Raw genomic sequence first — 17,646 nt, forward strand, 5'->3', positions numbered from 1 at the left:
ATGGAAATACACACGAGTTAGGCAGTCTTCATCTATAATCGCACCGTCGAGTCCCGTATATCTTTCTGTTTCAGGAAAAGGGCCAAAGTAAAAGAAATAAACAAGTGCTCGAGGTTTCATACTTCACCGCTCAAACACTTGGGGGACTACAATATTGTACACAGATACGTGTAGAAATGCAGATACGAATATCGAACAAAAGTCGTCCACAAAGAGACAAGTGTTGAGTAAAAGTTACGAAGTCTTCAGCATTCATGAGAATAACAGAGTCATCTCTCAAAACTCATAAACAAAGTCACCTCTTAAACCCTTCTTAATATATAAAGATAGGGTCATGACTATGTACTGAAACAGGTTATGAAGAAAAACCTTGTTTATTCTATGTTATGTACAAATCTGTTACAAGAAAAACAGTTACGAGAAAGTTGTAGATGTATTGTAATACATGTAATAGTCAAACACTTGTTAAAGTTTATGAATAAAAACTTGCCAAAGTTGTTTCATACAAAACGTGTGTATTCCTATTTCTTTCATCGTATTATAACACCATTATGAAGTTGAGACGTCTTCTTCATTAAGTGTCGATAAAATAAAAGGGCCCTCTTTTATAAGTCTCATGTTGATAATCCATGAGAAGAATCATAAAGCATTTTATAAGGATAAAAATGCTAAGCTATTCCATAAGTCCTAAATAAATAGGCAAGAATAGAATATACAGAAGTACCGATAAAACTTCTTAATATAAAAAAAAACTAAGTACAAACTTAGTCAACAAAATATTTGTTTTATACAAATGCCCCATTATGATAACTGGGGACTTCATCAAAAGATCCCTTACAACAATTTCATTTTCAGCTAGTCACTGAAGGGTTTGGAACATCAGAAGTTTCACCCTCGGGAGTAGGAATTGCAACCCCAATTGCTGTAGTAGCCACTTCTTCATTTAAAAGTTCTTCCGTTCCAGGAGCTTCAAGTACAGGAGAAGGAGTATCAGTAGATTGTTGACTTTTCTCGATGGTATCTACGACTTTGGCCAGTTCAGACTGCAAGTCAAAGCCTTCCTGAGCAGCTTCCATTAAAGCATCACGACGAGATTTTAGGAAAGCCCAACTCACTTCTATGTTGAAGTTCTCTTCCAGAAGCCCATATTCCTTTTCCCACATAGCAAGATCGTTTTTTAAGATTTGGTGCTCAGCTAAATGGGAATCAAGGGAAGCTTCTAGAGAGGCATGAGAACTCTTCAAGGCATGAATTTCATCAGAGGAGGTCTGTAAGTCAGATTGAGCTTGAGTCAAGCTTTGCACTAACTTTCCTGCATACTCTTCTTTCTTAGCCAAAAGTGCCTTAAGCTCCCTAACTTCTTCACTAGCCTTTGATAATTGTTCTGACAAAGAGCATTCCAAAAGCTCTTTGTCTCTTTTAAATTGGCTTGAAGAAGCCTTGGCAGTTGCCAGTTCAGAAGTCAAACCACGGTTTTGCTGCTCCAGGAGGTTTTTATTTTCTTGCAACTCCTCTATGGTCCCTTGAGCATTCTCAAACTGTTCTTTCCAATTGGCTGCTTCAAGCTGGGCTCCCCTGGCAATTTCTTCGGCCTCGTGGACAGTTTTTTCAGACTCACGGGCTTTTCTTTCCAAAAGGAAAATTCTTCCCATTAATTCCATACCAATGAGATTAGCCTACAGAGAAAACTCATAGAAATGAGGGATTGAAGATAAAAAAAACTTGTTGGTAAGAAGAGGAAAAATACCTTCAAAGTAGAATGAACTATGTCATTCATCAAAGTCAAGCAGCTATGGCTCTCCATCTTCTTCTTCTCAATATCTCCAATTAGGGGTTCAAGCCAAACATCGGCTCTACCAGTCTTTCTCAAGAGGCTATGGTTGGCAGGAACTTCCAGAGTAACACTTCTCATAGTCATACTCCCACAGCTAGAACCCGTCTCTGTATGATGAACAGAGGGAAGAGGAGCAATGGAAGGAATGGAAGGAGAAGATGTAGAAAGAGGAATGGAAGGAGAAGATGTAGAAACCAACGCAGGAACAAACATAGGAGCGGTAGAAACTGGCAAAAGAACGGAAGTCGTCAAAACTGGTAAAGAAATACTTACGGTTGGCAGAGGAATGAAGGAAATAGGAATGAATGAGGAAAGAGGAGCTTCATCAAAAACAGGGCCGAGCTCGCCACTCCCGAAACCACTATCAAAAAGATGCTGAATTGACTCATTATTATCTTTTGGTTCGGTGTCCTCGTCAGAATGGATTAAAACAGGCTCGGTGGTGGAGGTTCGAGCAGGAGTGTCTTCAGTTTCATCATCAATGATTATTCGCCTCCTGACCCTTGGCCTGGTAATTAGGGAGGTACCCTCTTCTTCTTCAGAACTTTCTTTTATAGCTTTCCTTTTTGGCAGCAAGGCTCGAGCCTTATCCAAATCAAGAGCAGCATTCGCAAACATGCGAATGGCCATAGCTACTTCAGCCGTCATTCCTCTAATGCCAAATCCTGATTAAAGGATGGATATACATGATCAAAATTGAGGAAAAAATGCTTAACATGTAAAAATATATATATATATATATATATATATAAAGGGGCATACCATGTGTTTTGACCTTCCAGCCATGTAAGGAAGAAATCGATTTCCAAGTTCTTTGCTCCCTAGAAGCAATCTTCAAAAGTGAATCTACCCAACCACGGAAGTTGGGAATAGGTTCCACATCTTCCATGGTTGCTACAAAAAAACAAGAAGAGACGAGGTTAAAAACAAATTTCTTTTGAAATTCTCAAAAGTAGGTACGGTAAATAAAAGGAAACCTACGTTCAAAATTCCACTTCTCAGGGAAGGGAGTATTAGTTTCGCCAATCAAGTCCACCATACGAACAGCAACGTAATGGATATACCATCCACGATCTTTGTCATCTTCAGGATTTACCAGAACTTTTTTGCTCCTTGCAGTTAAGGTAAAAACCCCATGGCGTATTAAGTTAGGGTGGTATAAATGAATGAGGTGAGAGAAGGTGAAATTAACATTGGCTTTGAAGGATAAGTATCTCAAACAAGCCACTGTTCTCCACACTAGTGGACCGATTTGGGCCAAACAAATTGTAAAGAAACGGCAAAAATCAAGAATAACTGGGTCAATCGGAGGATTAAAACCTAAAGTGAAGGGGTAAGTATAAACAAAAGAATACCCACTTCTAAAGGAGGAAATTCTCTGATTTGGGGAAGGAATTGACATTCGAAGACTATCCTTCCAGTTACAATCTTTTCTTATGGTGGGGATTGTAAGTTCGATTACTATTGTAGGGTAAGTATCAGCTTTTTCCAAATTTGCAATTTGCTTTTGAAGAGACGTTTTGTCACTTTCAAAAGACAAATCGTTGGGAACTATCTCATCAACTGAGGGTTCTTGAGAAGAATCAATAATTTCTCTACTTCTAGAAGAGGGGGCCTTTGGGATAGAACTTCTTGAAGAAGAACCAGAGGAGCCGCCTCGAGTAGATTCTAACCCTGTTCGAAGCCTACCTCCTCCGCCTCTTCTGTGTCTAACAGGGGTGTTGGGAAATTGGTCTAGAATTGGAACTTTTTTACGGTTAGGGTTTGAAGAAGACATTGTTAAGAAGGATAAGTCGAAATAAAGTAGAAATAAAGAAGAAAGTGTTTGCTGAAGATTTGTGAAGAAGGAAAAGGAAGAAAAAGTTATGTATATAATGGGAACCGTCAAACTTAGAAGTGTAATGATGGAAAGCCTATAATAAAGGCAATTATCACTTCGTGAATAGTGAGAATGAAGAAGTCTTGAAAAAGGGTGTAAATAGCAGAATCAATCAGAAAATGACACATGGATGAAACATTAAATGGAAAAGATTATTGAGGCGTTAATAATGTCATAAGCATTAATTGTGGCGAAAATTCCTTTTTTATGAAGATCCACTTCCCAATTATTTAATTGATAAATAAATGGAAAGTGGGGGGACTATCTGTATTGGGAAAAAATTGAGTTTATATTAAAGATGACGTGGCATGACACATGGTTTGGTTAAATGGTCAAAGCGCAACAATTGACTAAGAGGCACGGATAGAGACAGCCACGGGAAGAGGAATTTAAATAGGCACGAGACGAAGTGCAGATACGAGTCTCGTACCAATTCAAGTCATTTACAGCCAACAGATTAGAAGGCATTAAAGACAAAGATCTGATGACAGAAAGGAGTCCAAATTCATTATTAAATACCTGATACGTTAGAAAATTGGTATTTAATAGGAATGATTGTATAACGGCTTGTTTAATATCATTTATTACTCATAATTATACCATTAAAGCTGAGGCTTCATTCCTTTACCTAGAATTACCTATAAAAGGAAGAAGTATCATCATTTGTAAGGACACGGAATACTATTGGGAACTCATTGAAATACAAAATTATTTACTATTTTACCTTTATTCTCAAAAGTATTTTATTTTCGTCTCTTGATTATCAGTAACCCGAATTTATTTTTAGCTTTGACTAAAGACCTAAATTTTTGGTTAAACACACCGGGCTGCCCTCTTTATTCATAGTTAGACAGAAATGAGAAAATACTATTAAGAAACAAAAAGGAGCAATCATAAAGCAACAACAAATAAGAATAGTTGAGTGAGTTTTCTGTTATAATTAAAGAAAAAAAAAGTTAATCCATAATTTTGGATAGTTCAGTGATCATTTGAGTAATAGACTGCAAAAAAATGGAAGAACAAAAACAAGTCCCGTAACAAATGAAATAAAGCTATCATCATTAACGGCTTGTTAACCATCTCATTGTTTTGTTAATTGAAATATATAATGGTGTATTTTAGTTATTAATTAAATTTTATTGTACTGCTAAACATTTTATTATTATGCAACAACGAAAGCACACATATTATGCAATGACTAATTTGGTTTGCTTGGATCTTAATGTTATTTCTCTTTCTCATTATGCCCTATTATTTCATATTAATCCTATTTTTCTCTCTACCTTAATTTTCTATTTAACTCCACCTTAGACATCGCTACCTACCTCATATTTTTAGTTTGTTTGCTGCTACCATTTTCTTTCTATCCTTTTTATCATTTTTCATCTACGTTTTTCAATGCTAAGACCTTTTTGCGGATTTTAGTTGACCATTTTGTTTTTGATTCAACATTTGAAAACTCTGTTTGGAGTAATTAATAGGAGCTAAAACACTACATTATGGGTGTGTTTGGTAAGAAGAATCATGAAAAATGAGTGGTTTTATTACTTATTTTCCCTTATTTGTGGTGAGTGAAATCCTTTTTTCAGAAAATATTTTTTAGTATTTGATTAGAGAGTATAAAATAATTTTTTATGCTACTCTCCTCACCCCTTTTCCCCCAAGTCCCTATGTTTCCTGTGTTTTCCCCTCCCGGCTCCCTCCAAATACCCAAAATTTTCATGACTCTGTTTTCTTCTAAAATTTAATTATTCTTATAAAAATTTTGTAACGACCCAACCGGTCGTTTTGCGCTTTAGGACCCCGTTCCCCTAAATGAGACCTCTCGTAGTTGCTTTTAATAATTTATGACTTGCAGGGATGGGTGGTTCGGGATTTGGAAGAGTTTGGAATGATATAGGAACACTTGGTTCCTTAAGGTTAGTTTGACTTTGGTCAACATTTTGAGTAAACAACCTCGGAATCGAGTTTCGATGGTTTTGGTAGCTTCGTATGATGATTTCGGACTTGGGTGTATGTTCGAAACGGGTTTTGGATGACCCGGGAGCGTTTCGCCGCCCAATAATGAAATATGAGTTTCTTTAAGTTCAAATTGAGGTTTGGAACGTGTTTTTGTGCTATCAAGGTCCGAACAGAATTTCGAGACCGGGAATAGTTCCGTCATGTCATTTATGACTTGCTTGCAAAATTTGGTGTCATTCTGAGTCGTATAGGTAGGTTCGGCGCATTGATAACGAATTCAAGAACTTAAAGTTCTTAAGTTTGAATCTAGGGGTTTTGAGGTGTGATTTTGAGTTTTAGCGTTGTTTTGGGTGTTCCGAAGGCTCGAACAAGTCCATATTATGATTTGGGACTTGTTGGTATATTTGGAAGGGGGCTCGGGTGGGCCCAGATGCCGCCCGGGCATCGAACGAGGCTAAAAACCAGCAAAAATAGTTGTTGGTGCACCAGATCTGGTGCGGCCGCACCTGCGGTGGCCCAGTCGCAGGTGCGAGACCGCTTCTGTGGTCCCAGCCTCGCAGATGCGTCCCCAGGTGTGTTCACCCATTTTCGCAGGTACGGCTAGCTTTCCGCAGAAGCGGAGCCGCAGGTGCGGACTCCTCTCCGCAGGTGCGAGCCCAGACCTCTTTGCCCATATCCGCAGGTGCGAGATTCATCTCGCAGATGCGAGACTACAGGTGCGGTCCTCGAGCCATGGTGCGAAAAACTTGTAGGCAGTAAGGTTCTTTTAAAAACACAGGAATGAGCCATATTTCACCATTTCTTTCCTCCATTGGCGACCTTAGGAGCTTGAAAAAGAGCCAAACGACCTAGCTACTGAAAGGTAAGTAATTTCTACCCTAATGTTAGTTTAATACTTGAATTCCTAGGTAAATTAACATCCTAAATTAGTATAAATCAAGGGTTAGAGTAAAAACCTAGGCCTTTATGAAATTTAGAGAATTTCCCACTAACTAGTTATGAAATCATACAAAAACCATATATTAATGATCCTTAGGTTATGGGTAAGTGTTTTCTTCGAAAATTTCTGGAATCCGAGCATGTGGGCCCGGGGGTGTATTTTGAGATATTTCAAAGTAGGTTAAGATAGATAATTAAATAGGGCAATTTCATGCTTTTGAGTATAAATTAATTTATTTATGCAACATTTGACTAATTTCGAGTCCCTGGGAGACGAGTTTGGAGTTTCGGGCGCATTCTTGACCCGGAAAATAGGCTCGACACGAGGTGAGTCTCATTTCTAACCTTGTAAGAGGGAATTGTCCCCATAGGTGCTTATAAATAATTACATGACTTGATTGCGGGGCTACGCACGCACGAAATGACAAGAGTCCGTGCGTAGCTACTATTATGCCTTGTCGGGTAGTTTAGGATTCACAAGCATGCCTTATGTGTCGTATCTGTGTTCTTACATGTGGTTTAGGTAGTCTATTATCCTTGAATTTCGCACATGAAAGCCTAGGAGGTTATATTTTGAAGTTACATTATTGAATCCTTTTCTGCTAGTATGTTCCCCGCTAAACTTCCTGGAATTTCCTGTTAAGTATGTGTATATGTATACGGGAACCTGCGTCGCATGTATGGTTCGCGAGCGGGGTAACCCTAGTATTATGTTGACCGCGTCGCATGTTCGATTCGCGAGCGGGGAAGATAGATGCATCTATGGTTCGAGCCGTTCGAACCTTCGGCAGTGCACATTTACTTTTCACGTCGTATTGGCCATACGTTCACGGCCTGTTATGTGTTTGATAGTTGATGGGAAACCCTGTAATTGTATCTGTTGATTTTTATGAAAAGGAAAACTAAGTAGCTTGTATGCTATGGAAATTGACACGTAAAGGTAATAGAGTATGTTATTTGATGCTCCTGTCCTTATTATTGTTCATTACTGCTATCTTTGTTTAGCCTGTATTTATAGTATATTGTTTGGCTCTAGTAAGTATCACGTCGACCTCTCGTCAATACTTCTTCGAGGTTAGGAGGGATACTCACTGGGTACATATCTGTTTATGTACTCATGCTATGCTTTTGTACTTAATTGTACAGGTTCTGAAGCGGGTGCATTTGGTTATCAGGCCGGAGCTCGATCCTGAGTTATTTCTGGACTTGACTTCACGGTGAGTTGCTTCACTTGACGATCTTCAGCAGCGCTATAGAGTCTTCTTTTGTTTATCCATGTCTAGTTCTTCAGACGATCTTCAGTAGCGCTACATTTTTGAATTGTTCTGTTATAATTAAATAGACCTTGATGGAAATAAATTAAGTTCGTTCTAACATTGAATTGTCTAGCAAGTGTGGTGTTAGGCGTCATCACGATCCCTAAGGTTGGGAATTTGGGTGGTGACAATTAGATTGCCATTTACTCTCCCTAACTGCCTTGGCATAAGGGTAGTTTTCTACCGTGTTTCTGGGAGTATTTTTTCACTCAACTTTGGGTCATAATAAATGAATCTCTCTATCTTAAATGCAATGTCTTTCCAACCTGCATTCAAGGCCAGCTCTGGGATAATAATGACTGACATTTCCTCTCCCTTTAATGACAAGATACTCATGTACCTTCCGCGGGCATTAAATTTCCTAGTACAGAAAAATTCTGTTAGATGTTCCTTGTTCTTCCATCTCCTCACTAGATTCTTCTGATCTTTTGAAGCTTTTAAGTACGAAGCATAACCATTCCATTGTCTTTTTACCATAGATGAGTGTCTCATCATGTTACAACTTCTCTCTACCCATTCGAACCATGTGTCTTTGTTGGAGTTCCATTTAGTGATATCAAAAGATATGAAGTCGGCATTGAAGTATATCCTGTTTTCTCCCATATTAGTTCTAAACAACAGCTTTAATTATGTGAAAAGGAAGAGGAAAGGTTTGGTAGTAATCCCAGTGGGCGATTACTGATTTAGAAGTAAGAAGAGAAGGTTTGGTAGTAATCCCAGTGGGCGATTACTGATTTAGAAGTAAGAAGAGAAGGTTTGGTAGTAATCCCAGTGGGCGATTACTGATTTAGAAGTAAGAAGAGAAGGTTTGGTAGTAATCACAATGGGTGATTACTAATTTAGAAGAAAGAAGAGTTAGATTCGGGTGAAAAGGTACGTCGGAAAAGGTATTCTGCAATCCTAGGAAGTAGGAAAGAGAAGATTCTTGGGAAGGGTGCATGGGAGCATTTGCTGAGCATATTCCTATTCCCGTCTCTTCAATTTTGCTTGCATTTTTTCAACAGTGATTCTATGAAATCTAACATACTCTATTCATCTTTAACATCCTATAAGTTATACCAAAAAGCCAAAAGCCATAGCCACTTAAGTTTAATCCTATATTCCCTGAGAAACATTTAGCATTTCTTTCCTTTCATAACCCAACACGCATAGGGATGGCACTGTCTCCATATTTTTCTCACTGATTTCTCAATCCTCCAACACCGACAGCTGGTCAATAGATCCATCGCAGCGTATGGCATTACAAAAGGGACTTTGAATAGATTAAAAAACAAAGCCCGAATCTACCTTGTGACAGGGCACTGCAGAAAAAGGTGACTGATTCTTCCTCTGCACTGTTACACAAGAAACACCTCTTGCATATAGATAAACCTCTTCTCCGGAGGTTGTCCTGAGCGAGACATGCTGTCATGATGTGAAGCTAGCCACAACAACGAGTGATTTCATAGGGTGCCTTCGACTTTCATAACTGCTTCCAAGGCCAACTTGTGTGTTGCCCTCTTCCCTGTTGTCTGTTGATTGACTTGTAGCAAGAATTTACAGAGAAGTGTCCATTTTTTGTCTCCAGATCGAGTGCCCCTCAAGATGGTGAAGTTGCTCTTTAAAGAAATCACCCTACTAAATGTATGTCAAATTTCATGTTTGTGTGGCAAGTAAAAATGCAGCTAAATACATGCAATAGAAATAGGGCTGACTTTGTAAGCAATAAGCAGTTGAATTCCTCAAAGCAAAGCCAAATCTATATGTATTGAATTTCCTTGATAAACCATTCCAATTGCATTATATGAAAAAACCATTTATTTTTAATGCTTGATAACTAGCATAAAGGCGCTAGAACAAGAAGATGATGTCACAGGTGAAGGGAAAGAAGACGTGGACAAATTTCCCAAGATCATATAGATATGGTTGTCTTATCAGAGAGAAATAGTCACGCTCATCCATAGCCAACAAGAACTACGGACGAATTAGGTGAACTATTTGCCTAGGATGCATAAGCTAGTGTGATCAGTTCCATGAAGATATTCCTTCTGGAGGGTCGTATTCAAAAAATGTCCAGAGTAAGATTGATAGGTTGGTAGCTAATTAGTATGTCACCTCCCCATAGATGAAATTTTTCTGTTTATATAATTGTTGTTTTGGTTTATAGTTGTTTTTCTTGACCTAAATATAGAGTCATTTATCTTTCCCTTCAATTGTGCCTTTCTTCATTCATTCAAGAGCGCTTTGTTGATGCTTTGTGCTCAATTCACCAAGAGAATCCGTTATGAGAATTTCTATTAACAAGCTAAGTGTAAAAGCCCCATTCTTCACACACCCTCTTTACACAAACACTAGACAAGTATTATCAAGAAGGAATTGATTGACAAAATTAGAAGTAAAATAATAATTTCATTCAGTAAAGAAAGCTAGGAATCAAAGTAAAGACAAAGCAATAGTAAAAGTAAACTCAATAACTTATAGAGCCCTATGGCAGGCAAAATAAACTAGTCTAAATCAAGAGAGGGAGAGTTGCTGAAAATCCAAAGAGGTGGAGTGAGTTTATGGTAAGATTGACCAGTGTAGTGAGGCACAATGGTTCCATCAAGCAAGTTGTATACGCCCATGTCTTTGCCACCGCCCTGTTCAAGACTGAAGTATGTGTCTTTACAATCATCTGTGTAATAAATATGGCTGCCCTTGATCCCATGAGCTAATTGTTCAACAACCACAGTGGCACTATTGCCAACGAACAATGCTCTATCTCCCAAGTCTTTAACCTCGGAATAACTGCTATCAATATCATTAATCTTGTACACATGGAATTGTTTAGCCCCATAAATCCCTGTATCATCGTCTTCATAAGCTCCGTCTCGATTAATCACTAATAGTTCACCCATTGAATAGACGATGTAAACTTGGTTGCCGTCAATTACCTCCGGAGGTATCTCAGATCTGATAACTCTTACAGATGTTGGATAATCTCCTGATCTGAAATCGAAGACGATAACGTTGCCCTCAAAATCAACACCATAGAATTGCCCGTCATGCCAAGCGATGTCAGAATAGGCACGCTCGGGTACTATCTGTGACACACTAGTAAAGGACTTACTTCCTGGCCTCCAGAAAGCAAAAGTCCGAGGAGAACCTTGAATTAGGGCCAAAACATAGTCTTCTTTTGAGATTAGAGGATCCGACGAAATCACCGCTTTTTCGACGTACTGAGTACAATGACCCTTTTCCACCTCGTAATCGAAACCCTCCAACATGTCCATGTCTGGGAGATTTATTAAGGAACGTGAGAAGAGATGGAAGAGATTCATGTGACCTTGTTCGTCCGCCGTGAAAAGCCAACCTGGAAATCCCACACCAAAGCAGCACTTCCCCACCAGTTCTGGAAAATTCATGCTATAGGTGACACCCTTTGACAAGTCCCAAAACTCACGAATTCCTTTCTTTTCTTCCTCCTCTGCTAGCATCAACAATGGAACTGCCACCGCCGCCACCGCCGCCGCCGCCGCCGCTGCCACCATGATTCTTTTTGACGATATAAACCGCAAAAATCAAAATTTACAAGTGTGTCTGTGTGTGATGAATTTGCAAGTACACCTATGGTCCCTTTTTATAGGCCTCAGGTGGAGAATCCTAGTTCGATCCTAACAAAGAAAAAAAAAAATCCCAATTTGCTTCGGAAAAAAAGAAAAGAAAAAAGAATCCCAAATTTGCTTCGGAAAAAAAGAAAAGAAAAAAAAAATCCCAATTTGCTTCGGAAAAAAAAAAAAAAAAAAAAGGAATCCCAAATTTGATCGAAAAGAAGGATCCTAATTTATCTATCTATATTTATATCCTCTATTGGGAGAAATTTAAAAATAACCAGATTTACAACTGGTCATTCAAAAATAGCCCAGTTTCAAAAGTAATCAAAATTTAACCATTTTTCATATAAAGATAAATCTGAGCGAAAACATTCAAAACCCGGAAAATACGCTCGTATATTATTATGCTGGAACTCCAGCATATTATATGGGAGTTCCAGGATAACTATGCTGGAACTCCTGCATAATATGTTAGAGTTCCAGCATAAGTACACTAGAACTTCAGTATAATATACTGGAGTTCCAGCAAGTATAAATGTCCAGTATAATATACTGGAGTTTGGAGCATCGGTGCTCCAGTCTCCCGTATATTATACAGGAGTCAGCAAAGTATACTGGTTCAACATAATATGCTGGAGTTCGTACACAGATGCACCGAACTCCCGTATATTATGCGGGACCGGTCTCTGTTGCAGCAAAATAGTGACTATTTTCATTGACTTCGTAAAAAGTGACTATTTTTAAATGATCAGTCCGAAAACTGGCTATATCGTGCTATTTTAACGATAAAATTAAAATTTAAGCCAATTTTCCAAATATATAGGACTTTGAAATCACCTAAAATTTTCGTTATAATATCTTTCCTTATTAAACTAGATACGAAGTCCTCCTGTTATTTAAGAGTTTAAAATCTATTAATATCTTACCTTATATAAAGTGTGCTATTTGAAAATAAATCCATAAATATAACATGTAGGATGTTTAACGTGATTAACAAATAGTAATTTATATAAACTCCTCAATTCTTCACGAAGCACTATAGAGAAGATATAAAATTCATTCAAAACACTAAGCACTTAAAATTGTCTCAACAATGAACAATTATCTATGCATTTTAAAGACTTCTATTTTTATCGTACAAAATTAATAGTTCATGTACAATTAAAATCATATCTAATCACTTAAATCACACACACACACACACACACACACACACATATATATATATATTGCTCGCCCTTTTTACCCTTTTAGTATAGAGTTCATACTAGACAAAATCTTCATTTGATTATTTTTCTAATATTTATGCCTTTTAAATTAATTTAATTTTGACTATTAAATTTTTCTTATTTGAGTTAGGTAAAACACCTAATACTTAGAAATCTAATATCGAGTAAGATTTTACTTCAAATAAATATAAATTCTTTTCTTGTTTTAATTATCTTTTTTTTTTTGTAATATTACTTAAGTTTTTCGAAACTTCCACAACAATAGTCATTCAATGACTCTAGAAGTCTTTCGCCGTAGTCCGTAGAATACGAACTGTCATCCATGTTTTGATTTTTTTTTTTTAAAAGGAAAAATGTGTGTGCCTGTTAAAGAAAATATACTACAATAATTGTTCTATTTACTTAACAATATAGTAGGGGGCTTTAAGCATTTCAAAGATGTTATGAATTTTTTAAAATAACGGCAACTTCGTTATTTTGGCTATATCTTTTTAATTAAGCTAGACAATAATAAAGCTCCAGCCAATTTTTCTTTTATGGATTTGATCCGAAAATAAAATATACAATTAAAATAAATAATTATTTTCATCTAACAAAAAATAATACACCTTTAGTACTTTATTATTTTAGCTAAAACTATTTTTATAGGTGTTTGCAACAAATTATATGTGATACAAAAATAAATTGCAACCACAATATAAATATGAAGAAACATAATTTTATTGATAAAATGATGTCGGTACAATTCTGTTTGTTCCCATGATTCTTCTATCCTGATTATCTCCGTAATTCGAGGGTTGAAGCAACGTATTTCTCGAATGTAGGATGATGCGGGCTTTCATGGATTTATTTGATATCCATGAAGTATGTTGTGGATCTTCTTGAATTATCTGATTATCAAGAAATATCCGGCCACTTCTTGATCTCTTTGTGAATATCCCTTGAGTTTATGGGATTTTCGAGATGATCTCCATTTTTTTAGATGCTTCTTCAAGGGAATATGTATCCCTTTATATAGGTGTGAGTTAGGGTTTAGGGTAGAGTAACCTTCAAGAAACTCTTATAGACTCCTAGGATTTCAAGAGTTCTATAGTATCTTGAATTTAGGATTTAACTTAATCCTTTAAAATTTCGATGTCTACAAATGCCCTCTACCTCAAGGTTTGTCGGAGTGTAGGCTTGCCGAAACTTAAAGACGAGATTTGAAGTACTCGACAATCGCAACAAACAATTTCGAAACTTAGAGTTTCGATGTATAGGAGGAAGAGGTGAAGGGCAGAACTGGTCCCACTGGGCGTGCCAATTTGTTTGCAACAAATTATATGTGATACAAAAATAAATTGCAACCACAATATAAATATGAAGAAACATAATTTTATTGATAAAATGATGCGGGTACAATTCTGTTTGTTCCCTTGATTCTTCTCTCCTAGTTATCTCCGTGATTCGAGGGTTGAAGCAATGTATTTCTCGAATGTAGGATGATGTGGGCTTTCATGGATTTATTTGATATCCATGAAGTATGTTGTCGATCTTCTTGAATTATTTGATTATTAAGAAATATCCGGCCACTTCTTAATCTCTTTATGAATACCCCTTGAGTTTATGGGATTTTCGAGATGATCTCCATTTTTTGAGATGCTTCTTCAAGGGAATATATATCCCTTTATATAGGTGTGAGTTGGGGTTTAGGGTAGAGTAACCTTCAAGGAACTCTTATAGACTCCTAGGATTTCAAGAGTTCTATAGTATCTTGAATTTAGGATTTAACTTGATCCTTTAAAATTTCGATGTCTACAAAAGGAACAGGTAGAGGTCGAGCATTAGGGTGGTAGACTAGGGGATAGTCGAGTGTTCTTCCCTCTTTGTTCCGGTTAGTCTGATAGAGTTTTGTTTAGGTTTGTTAGAGGTCTATATTGTGTTCACATTGTTGTTTTGCAGAGTTCTGGGCTATTGTCCTTTCGCTCATTTGTTATTATTATTTCCTTTCTGGCATTTATTGTTATTCTCTTTCTGGCATCTTTTGTTGTTACATGCATTTCCTCTTGTTTCTTTTATGATATTATTGTCTCTCTTGTTGAGCTGGGAGTCTCCTGGAAACAATCTCTCTATCCTTTTAGGGTAGGGGCAAGGTCTGCGTACACTCCACTCTTCCCAGACTCCACTAATGAGATTTTACTAGGTATGTTGGTGTGTTGTTGTTGTCCAGCTAAGTTTTTGCAAATTTATCACCCAAAAAATAAAATATGCAATTGGATCAAATAGCCATTGTATTTAAAATAGAAATTAAGATACTAAGTATAAAGTGTGCATTGTGTATTAAGATGAAGAAAGAAGAAAAACACAATTATATTCTAATAGATAAACAATCATAATAAAGATTGAAAAATATAACATCATTGATTTTTAAATTTTTCTTCACATGCCTAAAGGAGTGTATATATCCATGTACTTTACAATGTCAATGTCCAGGAGTAACAACTATCAAATACCCAACTTCAGCGGTAATTAAGATATAATTTGTTTAGGGGGCGTAACTAATAATTTCGTGCGAAGCATAGGAATTTTTTTAAATTCGCTCATAGATTAATATGAATCCTTTAATAGTAAGAAATTCCATTATAATTTTACTTCTACTTTTATAAATGAAAATCTTCAGATGCATATGTCTACGTGCTTGAACGAAGAAAGAAAACTCACCCCAAAACGAAGAAAGGGTAGATTAATCAAAATATAGCGATTGAATAATATCTTTTGCAATAATAATTTAGTCATTTCTAATATGTTGGAATAATTCTCATGACATTTCTTTGGTCATAGAAATAGAATAATTGTATTTTTGTCCTAAGAGTTTCTTCTTTCTTTGAAAGTTAGTAGCTAATTAGGATCAATAATATTTAGAAACTTACACTTTTGTTAATTTTAATTTTATAATCCTAACACAAGTATTAATAGATTATTTATATAATCTTTTAAAATTATATTCATTGAAATAGGTGTACGCGCGTATCCTAAAACTAGTAACCTCATATGTGTAAAGAATTGAGAAACACACGCGTAACAATGAAGTATACAAATTACGGACATAATGTTGTGCGACCATTGGAGACAAAGGCATATGTATAATTAAACTCAATGGAATCATTATATTTTTAAAATTGTGGGATCAAAATCTACTATATTTTGTAATTTTAATAACTCGGTCCTGAGGTCCAAATTCATTAGAACTCAAATCGAACTCTTTCAAATTAAAATTTTGATATTAAATTTTTACTTATTTGAATGTTACAGGAAATCCTAATATTTAAGTATTTCATGCAGGAAGACTATATTCTTTTTCTATATTTCTTTCTACGATGTAGCCCTATAATTATTTAGTATTTCTAAAACGTCCCAACTAGTTAATTTCTTGTATTTCTTTCGATGCTTTTACTTACTCTTATTGATCTCCATTGCAAATTATTGCAAAGAGCAATCATAAAAAAAAAAACTTATTCAACATGAATAGTAATCACAAAAATACTTATTCAGCCCGAACTATGGCAGTTTAGTGGTAAAATTTAAAATTACTATATGATGGTAATTTAAGGAAATATTACGTAGCTTTTGAAATTTCATAAAACAATATATAAGTTTTTGTGAATGATAGAGATGTGTTAAAGATGGCTTGAACAACATCCTTAAAAATTAGTTCAAATAAAAATATGTACAAATCTTATTACATAAATTCTACCACTTGTAGTAATTGAGAGCTAGAATTTTAATAATAACACTGCAATAATATTTTTTGTAAGCGGATACACAAATTAGCTTGAGTCGTGCTGGGCACTGTCCTAAGAAACTATTTCAATAGAGTGAAATATTTCTCCAGGATTAAACAAGATTACCTCTATTTTATTAAAGGATACAGAAATTAGCAAAATATGTATATTACAATAATCCAACAAGATTGAAAATAGAATAAGACAAGAAAAGTTTATAAGAGAAATTGGAAATAAAAGAAGCTAAGAGAAAGAAAAAGAAGACTAAGTAGAAAAGCACTTTTGATGGTTGATAATTGTGCAGCCAAAAGATGGCTATTTATAGTTGAAATTGCATGTAACTTTGTTGTGCATGGCTCACAAGTGGCAGCTCAAATTTGACACCTTTTGCACGTCTTTTGCCATTTGACATAACCTTCTAGAATGGCTATACACTTGTCCAAATGTAATAGGTTTGGTGTCTTCTAGACTATGAACCAAACTTAGACCAATAAAATCTAACTTACAGAATTACCGGTGAAATGTAATATTTATATGAACCAATAATTCTTATTGTAAGTCAGAGATTTTATCAATCACATTTTGACCCCCGATAATTTTGATGTTCAACGCAGTTTTGCGCCCAATAGGCCATGCGTGTGCCTGGTTATTCATGAGAGCTCTAGAGACTAGGCCAAAATCTCATAGGAGCGGCCCCACTCCACTCTCATATAGGTGAATTCATCAAGTATATACTGCCTTTTAAATACACCATCCCTAAGGAATATGTATTACATTAAGAGTTATAACTTGTCCTCTCAATTATTAGCAGTCAAGCACTCTCTTTTAGTGCTTTAGTGCCAATATCAACTTGTTATTACCCATATGAACCTACTTTATGGGATCTCCAATCACATAGGTTGGGTTACCATCTCTATTGACAACATGTCGTCCTTAACCCCATCTTTTTTGAGGTTTGAAGAATTAATTTTCTCCCCACGGGTTTAGTCAGAGGATCGGCCAAATTTATCTCTGACTTCACATAGTCAATGGAAATTATTCCATCTCTCAACAACTGTTTTATGACATCATATCTCAATTTCATGTGTCTACTTTTACAATTATAAGATTTATTCTTTGATATAGCTATTGTCGCTTGGCAATCACAGTGTATA

The 17,646-nt window shown here is 36.1% G+C and overlaps 1 protein-coding gene across 1 annotated transcript; it reads right to left on the bottom strand.

The window, feature by feature from the left end:
• Positions 1-10,413: 10,413 nt before the first annotated feature.
• On the bottom strand, positions 10,414-11,439 carry LOC104247889 (F-box protein SKIP23-like). Its single transcript, XM_009804038.1, has one exon. It carries the CDS (start codon positions 11,437-11,439, stop codon positions 10,414-10,416), a length of 1,026 nt encoding a protein of 341 aa, XP_009802340.1.
• Between the last annotated feature and the right edge of the window lie 6,207 nt (positions 11,440-17,646).

The sequence above is a fragment of the Nicotiana sylvestris genome, chromosome 10 (assembly GCF_000393655.2).
Source record: "Nicotiana sylvestris chromosome 10, ASM39365v2, whole genome shotgun sequence".
In the NCBI taxonomy this organism is placed as follows: domain Eukaryota; kingdom Viridiplantae; phylum Streptophyta; class Magnoliopsida; order Solanales; family Solanaceae; genus Nicotiana; species Nicotiana sylvestris.

Coding starts and splice junctions, on each gene's coding strand:
- LOC104247889 (XM_009804038.1), bottom strand. CDS start 11,439: ATGGTGGCAGCGGCGGCGGCGGCGGCGGTGGCGGCGGTGGCAGTTCCA.